At 46.5% G+C, this 21,459-nt stretch overlaps 1 protein-coding gene across 1 annotated transcript in view; it reads left to right on the forward strand.

Moving 5' to 3' along the window:
• The first annotated feature begins 3,220 nt into the window (after positions 1-3,220).
• SHISA9 (shisa family member 9) overlaps positions 3,221-21,459 on the forward strand; it is a 261,988-nt gene continuing 243,749 nt past the window's right edge. Inside the window, exons 1-2 of the mRNA XM_081888047.1 lie at positions 3,221-4,568; positions 16,058-16,185. Of these exons, the coding sequence (XP_081744173.1) occupies positions 3,943-4,568; positions 16,058-16,185 (754 nt within the window). The 5' untranslated portion in view covers positions 3,221-3,942. The remainder of the gene's footprint in view (positions 4,569-16,057; positions 16,186-21,459) is intronic.

The following is a 21,459-nucleotide window of genomic DNA, read 5'->3' on the forward strand; positions in this document are numbered from 1 at the left end:
GGTTTAGTGCTGTCTACAGTGTGTCATGAACTGGCAGGACAACAGGGAGGAGGAAGAGGATCCCGGTGAGGGATGCACTGGGACTGGGACAAACCAGAGCAAAAAGGGAATGGGGAAGGAAGTACTCACAGGGTGACAGAGGATCACAAGGCGATTGGGGGTGGGTCAGTGCTCAGGAATCAATGCAACAGGACCCATCACCAGAGCCAGAGGAGCCCCTGTCCCCATGAACATAGGCTTTGAGGCATAGGGAGCAGCAGGAGTGGTGCTCTAGGCAAGGGCCCACAGCCCAGCTCCCTAGCTGCCCAGGTGGGGTTTGCTAGCTCTGGGAGGAGGTGTGTGATTCCTCAGCTGGAGTAGGCTTGGAACTGGTGAGGGTCACATGGCTCATCAAGCCCAGATGCTGCAATCAGCATGCCAAGTACAAAATGAAAGCAGAGCTGAGATGCCGTGTCTGCTCAACTGCCCATGTTTGTGGACCTTGGTTTGGATGCTCCTGGATTTCTATAGAACTCCGCTTCGGGTTTGACTCTGGACTGTACCCTCACTGCTGGACTTCAGACTTGACTACTTGGATTGACCCTGAATTGCATTTCCAGGCTGATGGACTTTGATCCTTTGCTTGTGTGGCTTGGCTCCTGGACTTGGGCTTTGGACTTGACTTGCTGCCAGGTAGGCCAGGGGTTCAGGACACAGTGACTGGCAGCAGCACTCCAGGGTTTCAGACAGGAAGCCTCTCTTAGCCTGACCTAGAGAGGCCAGGGATTGAACCTTGAACAGAAGGCAGATGCTTTGCCACTGAGCAACAGACCTTCATAGCAACAGCACAGTGACACCATGTCTTGCAGCAAATATAAGTGTAAAGAGGGAGTATGGCAGGGACAGAAGAGAGCAAAACAGTCCACTCCATGTCTGCCACCTCACCCACCTGATCAATACAGCATTGCCACCACAGAGCACAAATACTAACTTGAGCTTTGTGTATGTGAATTTATAGATCACCATAAACGTATGTGGCACTTTACAAAGTATGACAGATCCCTGTTCCAAGGAGCTTACAATCTAATATGTGATATGGGGAGGCTATGGAGGAAAAAGAGAGGTGGAGAAAAGGCATTCAGTTATGTGCATCTTCCCCAAAAAGTCCTCATGCTGTGCTGCAAATATAAGTGGAAGTCAATACTGTCTTCTGACTAGTGTGGTGGCATCATGGAACCTGGACTCCAGCTCATCTATGTAGAGGATCATCTTAGATCATTATATCAGGCCATCATATTTCACTGCACTTCTGTACTGTGAATATGACAGGGCTTATTCTGCAGGGAAGCATGATAAACAAGGCGGAACATTAGACACACTGGAAAAAGTGACACATGAATAATGCTCATACCATAACAAATGTGTGGCAGTCTTGGATCCCTCCCACATGTGTGCAGAGTTTTGCAAAACATCTGCAGAAAAGGGCATCCAAAATGATCAAGGGACTGGAACAACTCTCCTACGATGAAAGGTAATCAAATTTTACCTTTGGGAAAAAAGTGTGTGTGTGGAGGGGGTAATGATAAAGGTCTGTATTAAATTATGCATGGTGTAGAGAAAGTGGATAGGGAGATGTTTTTCCTCCTTTCACAATACTAGAAACCAGATTCATGTAATGAAACTCAGTGCTGGGAGATTCAGGATATAGGATCAGAAAAAACTATTCACACAGTGCATAGTTATACTATGGAATTGGCCGCCCCAATATGTGGTGATGGCAGCCAGACAAGTTCATGGAGAACAGGACCATAAGTCTTATACCAAGTTAGACCTTTGGTCCGTCTATTGTCTCAGCAGTGACTCTCCAAGATTTCAAATGGAGGTCTTGGCTAGCACTACCCGTGGACACCAGGAATTGCAGCTGGGACCTTCTACATGCGCAGCAGATGCTCTGCTACTTGCCCTATGGCCCTTCCCGAAACGGTTATCCATGGTTACTTGTCATGATAGCTATATGTATTTGCCACCTCCAGGAACAGAGGCAACATGCCACTTGAAAATCAGTTGCTGGGAGAACAGGAGGAGAGTACTATTACACACCAACCCAATCTCTGATTCCGGGGGCTGCAGAGAGGGGTTGCATTCTCAGTTTCCAGAGAATGAAGGTCAGCAGAGACTGTGGTGTCTTTAGGATGTATGGTTTTCTTTCCACAAGTATACAATCTAAGCATAGGATGGAACTGCCGACAGCATTAACATTCCCTTAGATCTTGCTTTCTCTTTAGGTTTCTTGAACCCTCCACCCAAAGTGCAGCTTAGGCTTAGCAAAGAGCAAAACAGGTTTCTCTCCCCCCCCCCTTCCAGCCTGCTTCCACATCTCTCTCTCTCTCTCTCTCTCTCTCTCTCTCTCTCTCTCTCTCACACACACACACACACACACACACACACACAACCATACACCCCTCTGATTCTTGTTCTCCTACATAGCAGCTAGGTGAAATGGAAGGGGTAGGCCTACCCATTTGTTCTATGGCACAGAGCATGTTCTTTGGTTATGCTAACTGTGGTGCCTAACTAGCTAGCCAAAGTCATTACTTTAATTAAGGTATGCTTTGGCATGCTTGCTCTTATGCATTCTACGCTCACAGATACAGGATCTCAAGAATGGGAAGGGACTCTGGCCATCATCCAGACTGAACTCTCCCAAAACTCCTAACAGTACTGCTGCACTCATGTCTTGACTGTGCATTTCTAAGAGACATTTGGTTGACCGTTGTGGAAAACACTCTGGACTAAATAGTGGACTAGATAGACCTTGCCTTCTGGGGGCCACAGGCAGGGCCAGGGCCAGAGGCAAAGAGGACAGAACAATAAATATATATTTCACCTTTGTGCAGTAAACTAGTTTCTGCACACACACACACACACACACTCTTACACCCCCCTTTCTGTTCAGATAAGCAAGAGGCATTATCAGAGCTCCAGTTCCTGGGTTTTGAGTAAAAAAATACCCCAAAGTAGACCCCCATCCCTCAAGTCTGGAGTTTGCCCACTCCTGGAATAGACTGGTTCTGAAAGATGCTGGAGGAAGTGGGGAGTTGGCTGGGTCACCCCTTCCCCCCAAAAGGAAACTGCCCCCAAATCTGTTATGGATGTGCTCGGTCTGTATCTCCAAGTTGCTTGCCCCACCCGCTCAGAGCCTTTGGTTCCGACCTAATTCTCTGCCCGACTGCTTTCCCACCGGTGAGGTGGGGCACACGCAAACTGTTCCTGGCTCCCATGCCAGGAAGAAGCTGCAGTCTCCTCCCCTCCCCTCCTTGCAGGAGAGGCCGGGGAGGGCGCGCGTCTTCTAGCAAGAGAGTTTCCCTGCTGGAGAACTTGGCGAGGTCTCCTCTGCCCGTTGGTGTGCGAGCTGGATGGCAGCTGGAGAGCGAAGCCAGTTGAGTCGCGTCCTCCCCTCCCTCTAGAGACACCATCGCTTCTCCATCTCCCCGCCCCTCGCAACCACCTACCGCTGCAAAACCGCTCTGCAGCCGCCGCTGCCGCCGCCACCACCCCGCGCTCCGATTTCCCCAGAGGCTTCTTGCCCCTTCCGCCCCCCTTGCCCACCACCCTCCTCCGTGCTTGTGGACCCTCACTCATCCACGCTCGCTTTTCCTGCCTGTCTCCACGCTCCACAAGTGCCGCGCGCAGTTCACTCCCCGCGCTCTGAGGCTTCGGAAGGTGGGGGGGGGAGAGAGAGAAAGAACAAGAGAGAGAGATTGAGAGAGAGAGAGAGAGAAGAGGTGGGACTGGCACCCCCGCCCCCCAGCTCCGCATGCTCGGCAGAGGCGGCCCTGCAAAGCTGCGCGGCCGCTAGGAGCTTCCCAGCGCGCTGAAAGCCACGGAGCTGTCCACGGTGCTGAAACCCCGCGCGGGCTGCCAGGCGAGCGGGCTCCCCGCGGTTGCCCGAGAGCCCCCTTTATGTGCAGTTCTTGGCGCATCGCAGCAGCGTCGAGCGGCTTGAGTTGCGGCGGCGGCGGCGGAGACAGCCTCAGCTCGCCCGGGCTGGCGCTGAGAAGGATGAAGGGCTTCCTCCGGCTGTTCTTGAGCTACTTGGTGGCGGACCTCCTCACCCTTTTGTGCCGGGCGCAGGAAAAAGCCGGGCAGCACTTGGGCAGCATCGTGATGCTCTCCGGGGGGAACCAGAGCCGAGAAGGGGAGCAGCACGTCGACGCCTCGGAGCCGCCCCCGACCCCGGAGGAATGCAGGGGCTACTACGACGTGATGGGCCAGTGGGACCCGTCGTTCAATTGCAGCGTCCGGGAATACCCTTTCTGTTGCGGCACTTGTGGCTTTCGCTTCTGCTGCAAGTACCGGAAGGGCCGCTTGGATCAGGATATCTGCACCAACTACATCAAGCCCCCCTGGCTGAACGGGCGCAAGACGCCCAACCGCCCTGTCGACCCTTCCCACGACCCCACCCGAGACAAAACCAACCTCATCGTCTACATTATCTGCGGGGTGGTGGCTGTCATGGTATTGGTGGGCATCTTCACCAAACTGGGGCTGGAAAAAGCGCATCGACCTCAGAGGGAACACATGTCCAGGTAAGGCGAGGCTTAACCACCTTTTTTCGGATGTTGTGTGGTGTGGGATGACGACCCGCGAACTCAACCCGAGCACAGAGGCGGCCACCTGCCCGAGTCTCTGTGCGCGTGTTGAGCCTAAGAAAGAACTCCCGCGGGCCTTAAAAGCCATGACTACAAAACCACCGTCGCTGGAGTCCCCCGCCTCCCCACTTTCTTCAGGGCGCGCTCTCTCCCCCTCGATGGGGCATGTAAGAACCAGTAGCCACCTCCTGGTGTGTTAGCCAGGTGCTTGCACAGGGATTAACGCACATGTCTTGGCGCAGCGGCGGCCGAGTAGCTCCAGATAGTGAAAAGATTGGGTGAGGGGCGCGCGCGCACAGAAGCTCACTCATGATGGAGAAGCACAGCAACAGCAAAAAAAATAACAAATGTGGCGTTTAACTCTGCTTGCGAGGTCTGCCGGTAACTCTCTCTCTCTCTCCCCCCCCCCCCACCGCTTTCCAACTGTTGCGCTTACGGGGCAAACTTCTCCGCAGTGGCTTGTAAACACTGTCTCTTTCTCTCACACACCCACCCCTTCATTTGAGCATCTCCTTGGTTTCCAGGTACAAAGCGGGCACAATCTCAGCTCGCGCGTGCTTGAGCCTCCGCACCTGAGAAACAGAACCTGCTCCCTAACATTGAAAGGAAAGGGAGATTGCAGAAAAGGACCCCAGACTGAGGGTCCTGATGAGACAGAGGTTCATATAATATCTCACTTTACAATGAGGCCAATGAGGAGGTGGACTGGCATCTCTGTGTTGTGTTGTACGTTTTGCATCTATCAAGTAACTGGCTGTTTCAGATCAAATATAACAACACACACACACACAATGGCAAATTAAGCTGATGGGTGCTGCTCTAACCACAAGCTGGCGATCAGGCAAGTGGGCACAATCCCACTTTTGGCTGCCTCTCCCTGCCATTCTAAACACACACAGGCGCACACACACTCCCCCCAAATTGTGTCAACAGTAGAGAATCAAAGACCCAACCCGTTTGTCAAATCATTCGGTCTGTCTGATTCATTATGCTAATCCCCAACACATGAAAGCAAAACAGATGGGGAAAGACATTTGCAGATAAAATAAAAACAATTACAAAAAGGAGAGGAGAAGCAGCAGCAGCAGCAAATAGCTCCATTAAATTGATCCCAGCATAGCCAGGGGAACTTTCAAGATGAAGGCTGGAGTTGCCAGGAAGCCTTCAGATGGACAGGGCTGTTTCGCTCTGGAAAGGTATAACTCAAAGGTAGTCTGGTTCCTCATCTCTTCCCGGTCTCCTCCTTTCCCCTCCCATGGACTCTGCACCTGGAGCATCTCCTTGTCCAAGATCCTGCTATTGCTTTGTGATTAACAGCCTCCCCCTGCAACGAGACACCCAAAATAGGATTCAGAATGCATCACCCGTTCTTTCACTAGCAATTATTTGCTATTTATAAACTGGCTGATGGGTGATCATTTTTACTACCAAAGAGGAGAGCAGCAGAGCGCAGGAATTCGCAGGCAACCCAACATGCTGTGAATCCAGGGTTACAAGTGGAGGGGTATCCAAAAACGCCCTCCTGGGCTTGAGAAGGCTCAGCCACTAAATGAAGGCCAAGAGCAGGTGGGGAGTGAGATTCCATTCTGTCCTCTGCCCCTCGAATCTTGGCAGAGGTTTGGGCACCCTACTGCCTCCCTGCCTCTGCTTCTATAGTGTCTACGTGGACAGGTATGCTGAAAAGGTGACACGGCGACAATGAGCAGGACAAGCTCTGAGCTAGGAAGGGGAAGTGATTGTTTGCCTCTGGTTAATTTGTGGCAAGTGCCTGTGCTCATCGTTCAGATGTTCAGTTCCATGCAAAGATTGTCTGCAAAGAAACAGGAGCCTCCCAGCAACTCCACCTGTTTCCCCTTGTGGATCATTTATGCTTGGAACTCTCTCTCAGGTTCTTTAGATGGAGCTACCCAGGGAAAGCCCATAGCTCAGTGACTTTGCATGCAGAAGGACACAGGTTCAATCCCCAGCATCTCCAGGTAAGGCTGGGGAAAATCCCCTTCCTGAAACCCCAAAAACCTGCTGTCAGTCAGTGCAGATGGCACTGAGCTAGATGGACCAACTCAGTCTGACTCACCTTCCTATGTTCCTCTTCAACTCCCTCCTTAAAACCCATCATTTATACAAATCCCATGCTTAATTTCTGCCCGCCTTCCCCCAACATCTTTCCCCAACCTCAGGGAAGTCTAAATATCCCAGAAAGGGGAAGGTTAGGCATTATAAATAGCGGTCTTCAAATATCTGAGAGAGATGGGGCTAATTTATCCCCTGTTAATCTAGAGTATAGGACTCAAACCAACAGATTCACATCCCAGCAAAGCGAATGGCAACTAAACATTAGGAAATATGTCCTGGTGCTAAAATCTGTTCAGCATTGGAATAGAGTATTTCAGGAGGTGAGGGTTTCTCCTTCATGAAAGGTGCTCTTTTTTTGCAGAATTTGGATGGCTGAACTCATGGATAAACTCTGAGGTCTCTTCTAACTCTAGAATTCCATGCATTTGCCCCATTTTTCCCTTTATTGCTTCTGCCACACTTCTCTTTCCCTTCTAACCTATCTTCTTTCTACTAGCAAAGCTTTCTTGGGGACAGCTGCCTTTTTGTGTATGAGCTTATTCTATAAAGTTGTCATATATATATATATATGACAAATATCGCATACCCTAAACTGCTAGTTTATTCATGCAACAGAGCAGCTGGGATTGAGGACACTTCAGCAGTGAGATGGTTGCCGGAGTGATTCTCAAGGACGAAGATACATAGGAAAACGTGTCCAATGAATGTACCATTTTTGGATGAGCCAATAGCTCATAGGAGAGCACATGGAATGCATGCAGAAGGTTCTGTGTTTGAACCTTAGTATATCCAGCTGAAAGGGACTCCAGGTTGTTTCTTTAAACAGGATCACAGGTCCTTTTAAGCCTGAGACCTGGAAAGCTGCTACTGGTCAGCATACACAGTTATAGCCTGTATGTACAAATTGTCTGACCTAGTATAAGGCAGCTTTTAATGTTCATTAATGTTTGCTCAGGAGCAATTCTCTGGGCTGAAACTTCTGCAAAGCAGCTGGGGTCCTCTATTGACAAGTTTTCCCGGCACATCTCTACACACTTGCAACTGCTGGAATTATTCCAGGAGTCATCACTGGGCTGCAAAGGGGTCCACCGTAGCTCCCAATACTCCTCATTCCTTAGTGAAGATGCTTATAATTACCTTTCTCATTGATCCTCATCCAAACTTAAACGTCTTACCTGTTTCAAATGCTGTTGAAGGAGGGAAGCTGTACAGTGTTCACTAAGAGAAATCACAATCCCTCAACTCCCTGTTGCTCATCTAACAGTGGTATGAAAGTTTCTGGTGAGATCTTGCTACTTAAGCTAATGGATGAGATTCATAAGGGGACGTGTTTCAAACCCCTTCCGGCCAGCATCTGTCAAGATTAAATGGCTAGTCCTCAACAAGGTCCTCTATTGTTGCAGATTAGTTCATGATATTTGAACTCCACAGTGCTCTTTTGTTACCTGGTCTCCAAACTTAGGACCAGAAGCAGCTGATGAAAAGAGAATGATAGGATGGAAGGGAAGGGGCAGAATCAGATGCCTGCTTGGTATATATTCATGAAAAATAACCAGGTGGGAAGACTTTAAAGATTTCTGGTGGGGACTGAATTCAGGGGGACAATTATCCAACAAGCTTAGGAAGGCATAGGACACTTGCCACCAGGTATTCATTGTAATTCAGTAAAACAGGAATGTTACACATTTTCAGTACAGGAGAGGGACAAATACTGGTATCATCAAGGCAGCACTTTGGGGCAGATGTCCCAGGGCAATGCTCAGCAGAATGAGCAGTGCTGGTGTACCACAAGGAGAAAGTAATTAAGCAGCACACATTATCTTCTAAAGAGGAGTTCCCATTTGACCATTAAGTCAAGATTGTAAAAGTACCTAACTCCACTGTTGGGGACAAAAATATTCTATCCATGGCTATATTAACATTCCCTTTGCTGTTCTATCTGGCTCTTCCATCTACTTCGCCCCATTCATTTTGTGTGGCCCAAAGACTTTGGGGGAGAGAAGTGAAATACTCTGGCTTGTCCCACAGAACTAGGTCACATTTAAAGCACTCTGCTACCACTTTAAACAGTCATGGTTCCACCAAAAGAATCTTGGGAACTGTAGTTTGTTAAGGGTTCCAAGAGACACCTATTTCCTTCACAAAGCTACAATTCTCAGAGGCTCCACAGAGTGTGTGACAGAGGCAGGGGCCAGGAGATTGACCCAGCAGAAGGGACCAGCGATTTATGGGGTTTGGCGTCCATCACAAGGCAGGAGCAAGGGCAGGGGGAAGGGGAGGAGGAAGAGTCAGAGCATTCTGAGATGGAGGAAGGCACGTGGAATGTGGTGGAAGACGCAGAGGCTGTTCCAGTGACAGGCGGGTCAGGAGATTGCTCACCTTTCCCTGCCCTACTGTCTCCTAGAACCAGAAGGGGCTTGAAGTAGGACAACTTCCATGCCAAAAAAGTCTTGGGTTGCAGGTGTGCAACCTGTCAGGGCAGGGTATATAAACTGGCAGAGAGGAGTGCAACCTTTTGGTGCAACTGCTCCTCAGGGTGCAGATCTGAGGGACAGCTGTCTTGTTGCCAGAAGAGTGTGTGTGTGTGTGTGTGTGTGTGCACGCGCACGCATGCACGCATGCACGCATGCACACACACATCTGGAGCACTGTGGGAGTTGCTGTAAGTGCTTGTTTTGTCAATGAAGACTGAACTATCAGACATATGCCTTCCTTAGCTGGGTGGGCCAGCAGAAGCATATAACTAGCCCCTGGGAGAATAAATTGCTGGACTAAATGAGGCTTTGACCTGATCAAACAGGCTCTGCTTATATTTCTTCCCAGTAAGCAGCAGGAATAAAATCAATCAACGTCCAAGATTGGCCTGTGGTTGATTTGAAATCAATGTTTACCCTTGCTCAGAAAAGTAGCATTAAAAAAAGAAACTTTAATAACAGGAATTTAATAATGGAACTTTAGCTGTGAACTGCGATAAGCGATCCTTTTAGCTCAGTCATGTGCATGCTTACTCAGAAGTTGACTTCAGTGGCACTTTCTTCCTTGCAGCAGCTGAAAGATTGTCTTAGTGGCGATCTGCGATAAGAGAATGAGGAAGTCCATTTGGACATGACAGAAGCAATGAAGTGTTTCAGGAGCTTGGAAGGGAAGTCGAAGCTCTTGCAGAATAAACACAACAGATGGGGAACGGGATGGCTGGTGCATGGATCAATCTGTACACCAGAATTGCAAATGTGTTTAAGAATCATTCACTCTCTCTACCATAACTCCACCCCAATCAATAGTCAGACAATAATAGTCCCCTTTATTGGGACCAGTCAAACTGTCCCAAAATAGGGACCAAACTTTTGAATTCTCCAAAACTATTCATCAGGTGGGATGTTAAGCAAAACTCAGGCATAGGCACTGCACTTTCATGCAGCAAGCCAAGGCAATGGCCTCATTCATAAGAATGGAATACGAACATGCTGGATCAGGCCAATGGCCCAACTCTTCCAGAATCCTATTTCCACAGTGGCCAACCAAATGGGAAACCCACAAGCAGGGACATGAGCATAACAGCACCAGCTGGTATTCAGGGGCATACTGCCTCCAACAGTGAAGGCAGAACATGGCCATGATGGCTGCAAACCAGCAAGCCTTGTCCTCCATGAATTTGTCTAATCCTCTTTGAATGCCACCCAGGTTGGTTGCCACCATTGTCTCCTGCGTCAATGTGTGTGATTAGCATCCCCTGGGCTCCTGCTCACTTAACTCATTGGTCATTGCTGCTGCTGCTGCCCTTCTACTTAGGCACGGCTACTGAATGGGCTGACGGGACCCTCTTCCTCAGTGCAGGCAGAGAGGCCACCAGGGCTGCTGCCAGCAAAATGGTTCAAAAGTAAGCACAGTGGTGGTGGGATGAGGAGGGGACGAGTGAAAGTGACAGCGGTGAGAGAATCTGCATTGGTATTCTGCTGGCTTTGGAAGAAGCACACATTTACACAAGCATTCCCTTGACCTGAGTCTCCTGTTTTAATGGCTGGGCTTTTTTTAATTACATTGTTTTATTGCATGTTTTAATTGTGGATGTTTATATTTTAATAGGTTTTTTTAATGGTGTTTTAAAATTACCCTTGTTTGTTTTAATGTTAGTGGAAATGGTTTTTATGTTTTGAAGACCACATAGAAACCCATTTGGCCATTAAGTGATCTATCTATCTATGAATCAATCAATCAATCAATCAATCAATGATAACAGGAGTGGGGTGTAGCAACAGCAGAGTTTGCTTCCTAAGGAGGAGCAATGTCTTGCCCCATCCCTGATGGTGGGGAGAGGAAAGAGAGGGGGGAAAGTTGGTTTGGGGTAACAAAAAACTTGCATAGCATCTACCACCTAAATCTAAAAAAAGTCCGCTACAGTGATACCTTGGTACTCGAATGGCTTGGCTCCTGAACAAATCGGCTCCTGAAGGCTACAAACCTGGAAGTGAGTGTTCCAGTTTGTGAATGTTTTTCAGAAGCCAAACGTCCTCTGCAGCTTCCGATTGAGTGCAGGAAGCTCCTGCAGCCAATGGGAAGCCATGCCTTGGTTTTTGAACCAGTTCTGGAGTCGAACGGATTCCCGGAACAGATTAAATTTGAGAACCAAGGTACCACTGTACCTCTTTTTGCACTCTATCTTCATAGCTGACCATTATCCTTGATATCTAGTTTTTTATTTGCGTATAATTTTGGGTAAAAGCCATTGCTGTGCTAAGGAGATCATTCTGGCAGTGTGAGGATTTCTGCTTGCTTGGTGAAATGAACTCCCCTCTCCTTCCCCTCTCCCCATGCACTGTTCTGGGGGCATATCTGAGCCCCCACAGAGCTGATACGGGTGAGGCATGGGGCGCCAGGTGGAGTTGGGAGAGGTAGGAAAGCCCCATTGCACAAGCAAGAGTCCTTGTATTGGCTTTGGCTAGTGAAAAACGTGAGTTGACTTCAGCCCCTAGTTTGCATGTAGATATGTAGGGAGGAGTATTCATTCACAGGAAACCCTACTGGCAACTTATGTAAATCAGGGAGGGGGAGCTTGTGGTGCTTTTGATGCTGCCTAGTTGCCAGGGATGATGAGAGTTGTATTCCAACAAAAATGGAAAGTTCCCCATTGCTGCTATAGATTCTCTAACCTGATTGCAAGCCAGTGTAGCACAGTGACTATGAACATTAGCAGCAAACAATAAAGCTCCTAGTTTGAAAGCCCATGAATTAATTCTCCAGGAACAAGTCGAGATATTGTTGCAGGAAATGCCTCCACAGACGGCATCTAAAATGTGGATGTTCTACACATGTGACACTTGGCTGGGAGTCTTTGGCTACTCATATGCATGTGTTTGGGTTTCAGGAAGCAGGCACACATTTTGATGATGCCCATGCTAATTTGGGTTTCTTGCAGAAATTGTATTGTGTGGGGTAACTGCAAGTGGTCTTCTGCTAGGCTGCGATGGCCTCCTTGTCTCAGCTCCCCAATTTGCAAGTTTGTTCTGTTTCCAGTCTTCAAGCTGGGAGTGCTGTTGCTAATGTAGCCAAAACATATTGCATATATTGGATTCCTATTGTATGTTAGCTCAGTGAACAAGACATTCTTCCAAGTTTTCTTCAGCCATTCTCCCGCTGTTGGAGGTTTTTTTGTTTCTCCAAAACTAATGCAGTTATTGTTACTCAGGTTTCTAAAGCTGAAGAGGTTTGCACCATTAAACTGGATTAAATCTCTCTGTTGACCCAGTGCAATAAATCAACTCAAAAAACAACAACACCTGCCCATCTTCTGCTTAGAAACGTGATGGGGAGACGACGTTTGTAGGGTTGCAAGAAGTTTTGTGAGGAGTATTATTAGAAGTATTGTAAAAATGGATAATGGGGAGGAAGATTTGTTAAGAGATGTAAAGGCAATAGAAAGTTAAGAAATGCATAAGAAGTGGTGAAAACGGTGGATCATCAGAGGTGCTGATGGAAGTCCAAAAAGATTGTATAAGCGATAAGCTTTGTGGTACATTTTATAATTTATATGTTAAAATTAATTAATTAATATTATTAAAAAATTGAAAGAAGAAACATGATGGGGAAATGCACCAAAATGCATCCCAAACAGAACAGGTGCGGAGTAGTGGCTCAGATTGCCATTTTGGCCATGGAGCTCATCACAACCTAACCTCACACAGGGTTGTTGTGGGGATTAAATGAGGAAGGGGGAGAACCACGTACACTGCCTTCAGTTCATTGGAGGAAAAGGGTAGGATGTAAATGCAATAAATAATAAAGCGTGGGGCAAATGGTTAATGGGAAGGTGTATAACCATCACGCAAACAAACCAAGAGAAATTCAGGAGGAAATGTTGCTTGCCATATGACAGCCTTGGAAGCAAAGAATCAAGAGGGATGCTCAATAGTCAAACACAGTCTAACCTCCGCTTAAGTGAACCAGGATGAATGCTCAATAAGCAGGTCATTAGATTTGCCACATTTCTGCTTCCTGCCTCCCTGTCCCAGCACGCAGCTGTCTCCAGCATTTTTGTAAAATATATGCAGGTACCTTAAGCTTTGGCCATTTTCCCTGTATCAAAAATCCTCTCTGAACTGACTGGATCTGTGTGCTGTGTGTGTGTGTGTGTGTGTGTGTGCTTTTTGTGGATTATTCAGGATCAGTCTATAACTTGAGGCTGTATTGGGATAATATTCCCCTCTTAGGAGCCTATTAATGTACACAGCTCTTTGGGATCTTTGCTAGCTGCGAGTTTTTCCTCTGCTATGTAGGCCAGCTCTGCAGTGGCGGGTCTTGAAGATTTGCTTCCTATTGAAGTGTCATTTCAAAATGCCCAAACTCATTCTGGCTACCTGCTCTTACAAATCTTCCTCCTTCTTCTTTTTTAACTGGATCAAGAAAGCACAACCTTCTCCTCTCTATTTTTTTTAAATAAAAAGAACCTGGTGATCAGAAATCCATCTGACATTTAAATGACATAATACTGCCCCACAGTCAAGAATCACTGAGTATCATGTGTAATTAGCTTGCCATGCACATTAAAAGAGACTTCCAACAGTCTGAGAGTAAAAGAAAAATCTGGATTAATTTTCTCCTCCCCTTTTTGCTGCACGTTTCTGTCAGTAGCATCCAGACTTGGTTAGTGGTTATATAATCTATGCTACCTAGAAGGGCCCAGCCAGACCAGGGACCCTGGCATGGTTTAAATCAGTGGTTCCTAAAGCCTTTTGGGGGGGGGGTCATTGCCCCTTGGTTCTATAAATCCATCCCCAGTGCCCCCTACCCTATATAAAGCATAACCAGAACAGCAGTCTGCATGACCCACTAAGGGAGATAAAGGTAAAGGGACCCCTGACCATTATGTCCAGTCGTGGCCGACTCTGGGGTTGCGGCGCTCATCTCACTTTAGTGGCCGAGGGAGCCGGCGTACAGCTTGTGGGTCATGTGGCCAGCAGGACTAAGCTGCTTCTGGCAAACCAGAGCAGCGCATGGAAACACCATTTACCTTCCCACTGGAGTGGTACCTATTTATCTACTTGCACTTTGACGTGCTTTTGAACTGCTAGGTTGGCAGGACCAGGGAACGAGCAACCGGAGCTTACCCCGTCGCGGGGATTCGAACCGCTGACCTTCTGATTGGCAAGCCCTAGGCTCTGTGGTTTAACCCACAGCGCCACCCGCGTCACTGAGGGAGATAATAACACAATAAAATTCAAAACAGTCACAGTCAATTCACATTTATTCAAAATCCAATTAAAACTATTTCATGTAATTAATTCAACAAACCTGATGAACTTGATCCAGTGATAACAGCTTTTCAAAGTCTGATAGTTATTTACATCTCCAGTGCCCCTTTGCTACCTGCTTGCCTCTTAGCGGACCTGGTAATTTTTTGGGAGCCACTGGTTTAAATCCTAAGTCTCCAGTCAGTGGGTCAGGACCCACAGGTGCATTGTGAGGCCACACCAGATGGGTCTCAGAAAAGCTGTTGCCAACATGTTGGATTCCATCTTAGGCTGATCAGACCAAAGGAGCACTACAAGACCAGGACATGTTCTGATGAGATGCTCATTTTATCAATTTCCATGAGTGCCGGAGTATGGCAGGAGAAAGACATGAGCCATTTTTTAAACAGATACATATTTCTGGGCAACCACATGCTCGTTCCTTTTTCCTGCCATATTGCAGGACTGGTTTTCATTTAGTAGTAATCTTGAGGGGGGGGGAGGAATCTCATAAAAACTAGGCTGCCCAAAGTGATTTACTCCTAACTAGGAATGGGGGAGAAATTTGATTTTAAAGGCAAACCTAACCAGCACAAAGTGGGGTGGAGTATGGAGAAATTCTACTAGAGGCAGAATTCTGGGTGCTTTAGAAACAAACCCACGAGAATCCAGAATGTGGGAAAGATATAGCTTCAGATGACATCATGAAATCAAATCAGCGTGAAGGTGGTATATTCGCTTGGGAGTCTTGGGAGTTGGCCTCATCCAAAAGTGTCTACACTTCCAGCAAAACCCCAAAACAGACAGAAGTAGCATTTGAAAAGTGTGTGTGTGTTTGTGTTCAAGGACTCTTCCCCTGAGTCCTCACTTCGGAAAGGAACATTCTAAAAAGAAGCTTCCACTGCTCTGATAACAAGTTGTAGCCACCACAAACTGTTGCAGTATATCTTCCCACTCAAATATGAATACTCCTGTCCAGGTTCCAGCCACCTATGTGTCCTCAAGCATGACATTCTACTGTTTCTCTGGTTTTCTTTCCCATCATTCCATATCTCCTGGAGTTGACAGAACACCCTTAGTCTTCATTGTGTGTCTTTTAAAGAAAAGGAATTTCAAAAAACCCTTTAGTGTTGTTTTTTTAATTTCTTGTATCTCAGGAGGCATCCAAGTTGGTTGATATCTCCATTTTGTTTTTAGTGGTTTAGTTTGGGCTTCTGTCCTGTTGGCATGGGCTCACAAAGTTTGCTGTTAGTGGGAAGGGATCTATCAAAATTCAAATTTGAGAGTCTATTTCCAGGGCAGGAGAGAGAGAGAGAGAGGAGTTTGGATTTGATATCCTGCTTTATCACTACCCGAAGGAGTCTCAAAGTGGCTAACATTCTCCTTTCCCTTCCTCCCCCACAACAAACACTCTGTGAGGTGAGTGGGGCTGAGAGACTTCAGAGAAGTGTGACTAGCCCAAGGTCACCCAGCAGCTGCATGTGGAGGAGCGGAGAATCGAACCTGGTTCACCAGATTACAAGTCTACCGCTCTTAACCACTACACCACACTGGAGGGAGGGAGAGAAAGCGCCAAAGTTTTTATGGAAGGCTGCATCTAACTCTTTTCCCTTTCCCACCATTTTTTAGGGCTCTTGCTGATGTTATGAGACCAGAAGCTCCCTGCACAACAGACCACATGGAACGAGATCTCAACATTGTGGTCCACGTGCAGCACTATGAGAACATGGAAACAAGACCTCCTGCAAACAACTTGCGTGAGTGGCATTGTCTTGGTTTTTGCTTGGTCATGGTCAGAGATGTTTACCGCTGTGGGAGCCAGTCAACGGGTTCTTGCCAAGGAGAAAGGATCTTTTATTGCCTTGTCACTGAATTCGATAGCAGTAAAGGCTATGCCTTGGCAGTCAGCAAATGCTTTCAGAGTCTGGATTTCACTTTTTGTTTGTTCGGCTGTCGTGCCTCCGCCCCCAATATTTCCATCCCCTTCTGAAAGAGTTATCTTGAAACATTTATGCAATAGTTTGTTCTTGGTTTTATGTTTCACCTGAGAGGGACAAAAGGCGGGGGGACGGACGGACCCTCATGCAGCATATTCATTTGGAAGTAGGTTTCAGTAGGTTGTGCCCACTGCTAGTCCTACTCTGAGTAGGCCCACTGAAATCAACGGACATGACTAATGGGCCCATTAATTTCAGTTGGTCTACTCTGAGTAGGACATAGTTGATGGGACCGAGTCAGCTGCTGCCAAAGCCAGAATTAACAGAGGACTCGACACTTTGCAAAGTTGTCAAAGAAGGATTATGGATTTTGGCTCAAAGAGGGATATTTGCTGGGAGGCCAGAGCTGAAGTAATGTAGAGATATCCCTCAGGCAGTGGAAAGGTTTATGATGTGCTGCTGTGCATCTTCAGTGTATAAATCGTACTTTAAAATGAGGATATTATACACTTGGATCTTCATGTGGACAGATCTTGCTGCTGCTTTCTCTGCCAGATTGTTGGGGGGGTATTCTCTGTCCCCCCACTACAAGGATGAAAAATGTGTCTGGCAGGGCAATCCTATGCATGCCTACTCAGAAGTAAGTCTGGCCAAATTCAGTAAGATTTACTCATAGGTAAGTACTTTCAGCAGTGGGAGGAGAGGGAAGAGGGATTTGGGCATACATTAAACCCTTTGAAGGATCAAGACCATCCCTTTTATATGTTTGTATGCTTGCTGTTGCCACGTTTGGGCAAAACATCTGCTGGAGAAAAGTATTTACATGATTACATAAAGCTAACACTTTGAAATGTCTTAGAAGACTGCATTTTTTTGACAGTTCAGCAATGATGCTTGAATGTATTTATGCCTAAAGTAGGAGAAAGTTTCTAATAGCCAAGTTTCAGTTTCATCAAACAAAAGCTTCCATGCCATTTTCCCCCCCTATCAGCAAATGCAAGCAAGAAAAATGCATTTGGTAGGGGAAAAACATTTTATATAATTATATTTGGAGAGAAGATGGAGTAGTACAAAAGAATGGTAGCTGGCGATGACTGCTCCAGCCCACTTGGTGTTATTCAACTTCCAAGAATATCTCAGGCAAGAATGTAAATGGAAGGTCATGAGATCAAAAATTTGACATGAGTGTTTAGACCCTCGGTGCACTGAGTTCTTTTTTAAAATTGGAAATTGCTCTTTAATGTACTTATGGCAAATGGCAAGAGGCAAAATGCTTATTTGGGCAATTTATTCATTAGCTTTTTGGGACCTCTTGAAATGTTTTATGTTGGGGGAGGGGAGGGTTGTTTTGCTGATAATGTCAAAGTTGTTTCAAGCAGTTTCTTAACAAATACTCCCCTCCACGCCAGAATAAGAAATCTTGAATGGTGTCAGTCTTTGAAGTGTAATATGAACACTTCCCCATACAAGTCCTTGTGGTTGGAATTGGCGATTTTGTCAAAGTTTGTGATGAAGGTGGGTTGTGATGTTGTGAGAGTGGGTTCTGCAAATGTGATGCAGCTCCCTGCTTGAAGCCATTGACCTTAGGCTGTACCTGCATCTGTCTTAAGTTGGATGACAGTAGGTGCCTGTTGGTTAAAACGTATGTGGAATGTGCAATTGAGTCACAAGATGATGGACAGGCAGTATTGGAGATGGAATTGCATAATAGCTAAAGGCCATTTTGGAACATGGAGATACACGCTTGTTGAAGAGTACGTCTTATGACATGAGAAATGGCTGCAACCTTGGTTGTCCTCCCCCCCTCCCGCTCAGAAAACTGCCTCTATTGCTCTGTTTTGTGGGTTTTTCTTACATACCACATGTATGGTTCCACTGATGATGACAGGTAGAACAGGAGTAGTCAATATGGTGTCATCCAGGTGCTTTGGACTACATGTTACATCATCCCTGGCCATTGGCCACACTGACAGGGCCTGATGGGAACTGTAGTCCAACAACATCTGCCACCAACACATTGGCTATTACTGATGCATAATATCGTGCTTTTGCTTTCATCTTACATGCAGTTGGGATGGATTGTGTTCAGGCTTCACTTTATACCTTTCCCATTCATATTCCTTTCCTCCCTAACCTCTGCCCACTGTCCGATTCCTCTCTTTTCCTACCCACTCAATAATTAGATCTTTTCTCCCAGATCATAACACCTCTCTCACCACACAACCCTTTCCCTTCCCTTCACTCCCCCACCCATTGTCCTCAAAGAAATATTTCTTTGTATTTGAAATCCTAGCTTGCTCCAAATCCCAGGACACTGGTAGCAGAATTACTCCCTTCCATGCCAAACTGGTTTAGCCAGTTGAGATGGGAATTATGCGTGTTCAGTTTTCAGTGTGTGGTTGGGTGTGTCCTTGCAAGCATGGTTTTATATGTGGACAGAGATGGAAGCAGTACATTTGCCTTGAATGAAAACCTGTGTTTTATTTTTATTTTTTTACATTACTGCATTTCGTAATCCAGCAGATGGCAAAGTTCCAAAATCAGTAAAGCAGAGCTGGGAAGCTTTCAAGGGACCCGCATGACAGTGGTAGTTGGGGCCAATGCAGAAGTGTGCAGGTAGAATGCAAAGTGAGGCTGCACTCAAATTCTCTTTTGTGCACATCCCTGCACATTAGGGGTAGCCAATATGGTGCCCTCTAATGATACTGTTGGGCTTTTATTCCCATCATCCCTGACCATTGGCTATTCTGGCTGGGCCAGAATAGCCAATAGCAATAGCCAATAGGCTATTCTGTGCCAATAGGCTATTCTGGGCCAGAATAGCCAATAGGAGTGGAAGTTTAATTATACCTGGAGGGCTACTCTCTCTCTCTCTCTCTCTCTCTCTCTCTCTCTCTCTCTCTCTCTCTCTCTCTCTCTCTCTCTCTCCCTCTCCCTCTCTCTGTCATCCATTGTCACATAAAACACACAGCAATTCATTCATTATCTATTTTCCTCTCACCCGCACATCTCCAGACTCTCACTCCTCCTGCCCCCTGCTATTAGGTGTGAATATTGCTAGGAGGCTTTTTGCAGATCTAATTGCCACGGGTGGCATTTTGGGTAGAAACAAGATTCACAGCACACTGCAATGGGTTAACCCTTCCTATCCAGTGCTTTTTTCCCTGGGGGTATTCAAGGGTGTGCAGTACTAGCACCCCACCCCCTTTTTAAAAAAGGTTAAAAGTCTGGCACTCACTGTAACAACTTCATGGTGGGTAATGGCAGCCCCTCCTTTAAAACAAGCACTGCCTATGGCCTCTCGGTTTTAAGTGCTACTGGCATCTTCAAAACTGGGGGGGGGGCGGTTATTGCATTATTTTTTTTACAGAAAACTAAACCCATAACCATTGTTTATAAATGCTTTATGGATTTTGGTGGGAGTTCAGGAACTTGTACAACAGGGATGTGTGGAACAAGGAATTATACAGCCTAAACAATGGAAAAATTGCTTTAGAATCCATATGGAATGTTTCCTAGTACCTGAAATTGAGATTGATCCAATTATTATTTGGAGTATATTGGATTCCACAGAATTTGTGTAGGAAGCCACTGTTGAATACAGAGAGATGTTGGAGGTGTAACGCTAAGGATGCCTCTTTGAGGCATATGATTGGGGGGGGGAGGTTGCTCAGTGATGTATTCCTTTCAGTGGCGTAGCGTGGGGGGTGCAGGGGGGCCTGGCCGCACTGGGTGCAACATCTGGGGGTTAGGGTTAGGGGGCGCAAATCCACGGGATAGGGGGTGCAGGGGGGCCTGGCCGCACTGGGTGCAACATCTGGGGGTTAGGGTTAGGGGGCGCAAATCCACGGGATAGGGGGTGCAAATTACTTGCCTTGCCCCGGGTGCTGACAACCCACGCTACGCCACTGATTCCTTTTGGTTTGAAGCTGCTACTCCGGTAAATTTTGTATTGTTGAAATCCTTGATATTTGCAGATGTTCATGTATCCTTTTAACTGCATCCCTTTTTCCTTATTAAATTGCAAATATTTTGTTAAAAATCATCATCATGATAAAATCTCCCTACTTAGTTGAAACCCTCACCCCCCCAAAAAAACCAGCCACTACCTTCCACAATAATTAGGTTTGAAATAGTCTCCCTTCAGAACCAAGTAACAGGCTGTTTTCAAGCCTAATTAGGCTATGAATTGAGGAGAGAGATGCACAGGTAGATGAAGAAGCCACAGGAACCTGTGGTTCTCTGAAATAGAGGAAATGCAGTGCATTGGGTGGTTTCGACCCATAATTTGCAGAAGCTGAATTTCTAAAGCATCCTGATTTTATTTTATTGTCATTCCGATACGTCAGGAAGCAGATCAAAGGTGTGGTTTTTGGACATGCATATAGTCTAGAAACAAAACAAAGCAAGGCAAAATGTTGACACTGCAATATACCTGCAGTCTTGCCAAGGAATCAAAATGAACTGGAACTGAAAATGGAAAGGGGAGGGAAATGAATGCATATTAAGTTACTGAAAGTTGAACGGAATCTTAACAATGATTTGAAAATGCATCAAAATAGAACAATGAAAGTGATGAGAAAGTAAGAAAATTCCACTTTTGGTTTTTCCAGTGACTTCTAGCCACCTGCCCTTTCAGCAGGTGGAACAGGGAATTTCATGCATGTGGAACAATACTAATTTCACTCTGTGGACAAGGGCTGGCAGAGCTGTGTTGGGCAGTGGAATGCTTTCACCCTATCCAGCACCCCACCCCCAGCATGATGGGTTAAAAGTTTGGAATGCATCCCATAAATGTGCCTTTTTAGTTCAACCCCCTGCTTAATGCAGGAATAGGTACGTAGCAAGCTGTCTTATCCTCAGGCTGACCACTGGAGTGCCATTTGACTAAGTTTACTCAAAGTAGGCCCACTGAAATTAAGGGACATGACAAAGTTAGGCCTTTTGATTTTTATGTGCCTATGTGTATAATGCAGTTTGTATGTAGCTCCTTGATGCATGTACTGTAGCTCAGTATTGTCTAGAGATTGTCAGAAGACAGAGATTTCCATTCTGACCTATATTCATCACAATAAGCTTTGCACATGTACATCC

Source organism: Podarcis melisellensis, assembly GCF_964234715.1.
Source record: "Podarcis melisellensis genome assembly, chromosome: 14".
Classification (NCBI taxonomy): domain Eukaryota; kingdom Metazoa; phylum Chordata; class Lepidosauria; order Squamata; family Lacertidae; genus Podarcis; species Podarcis melisellensis.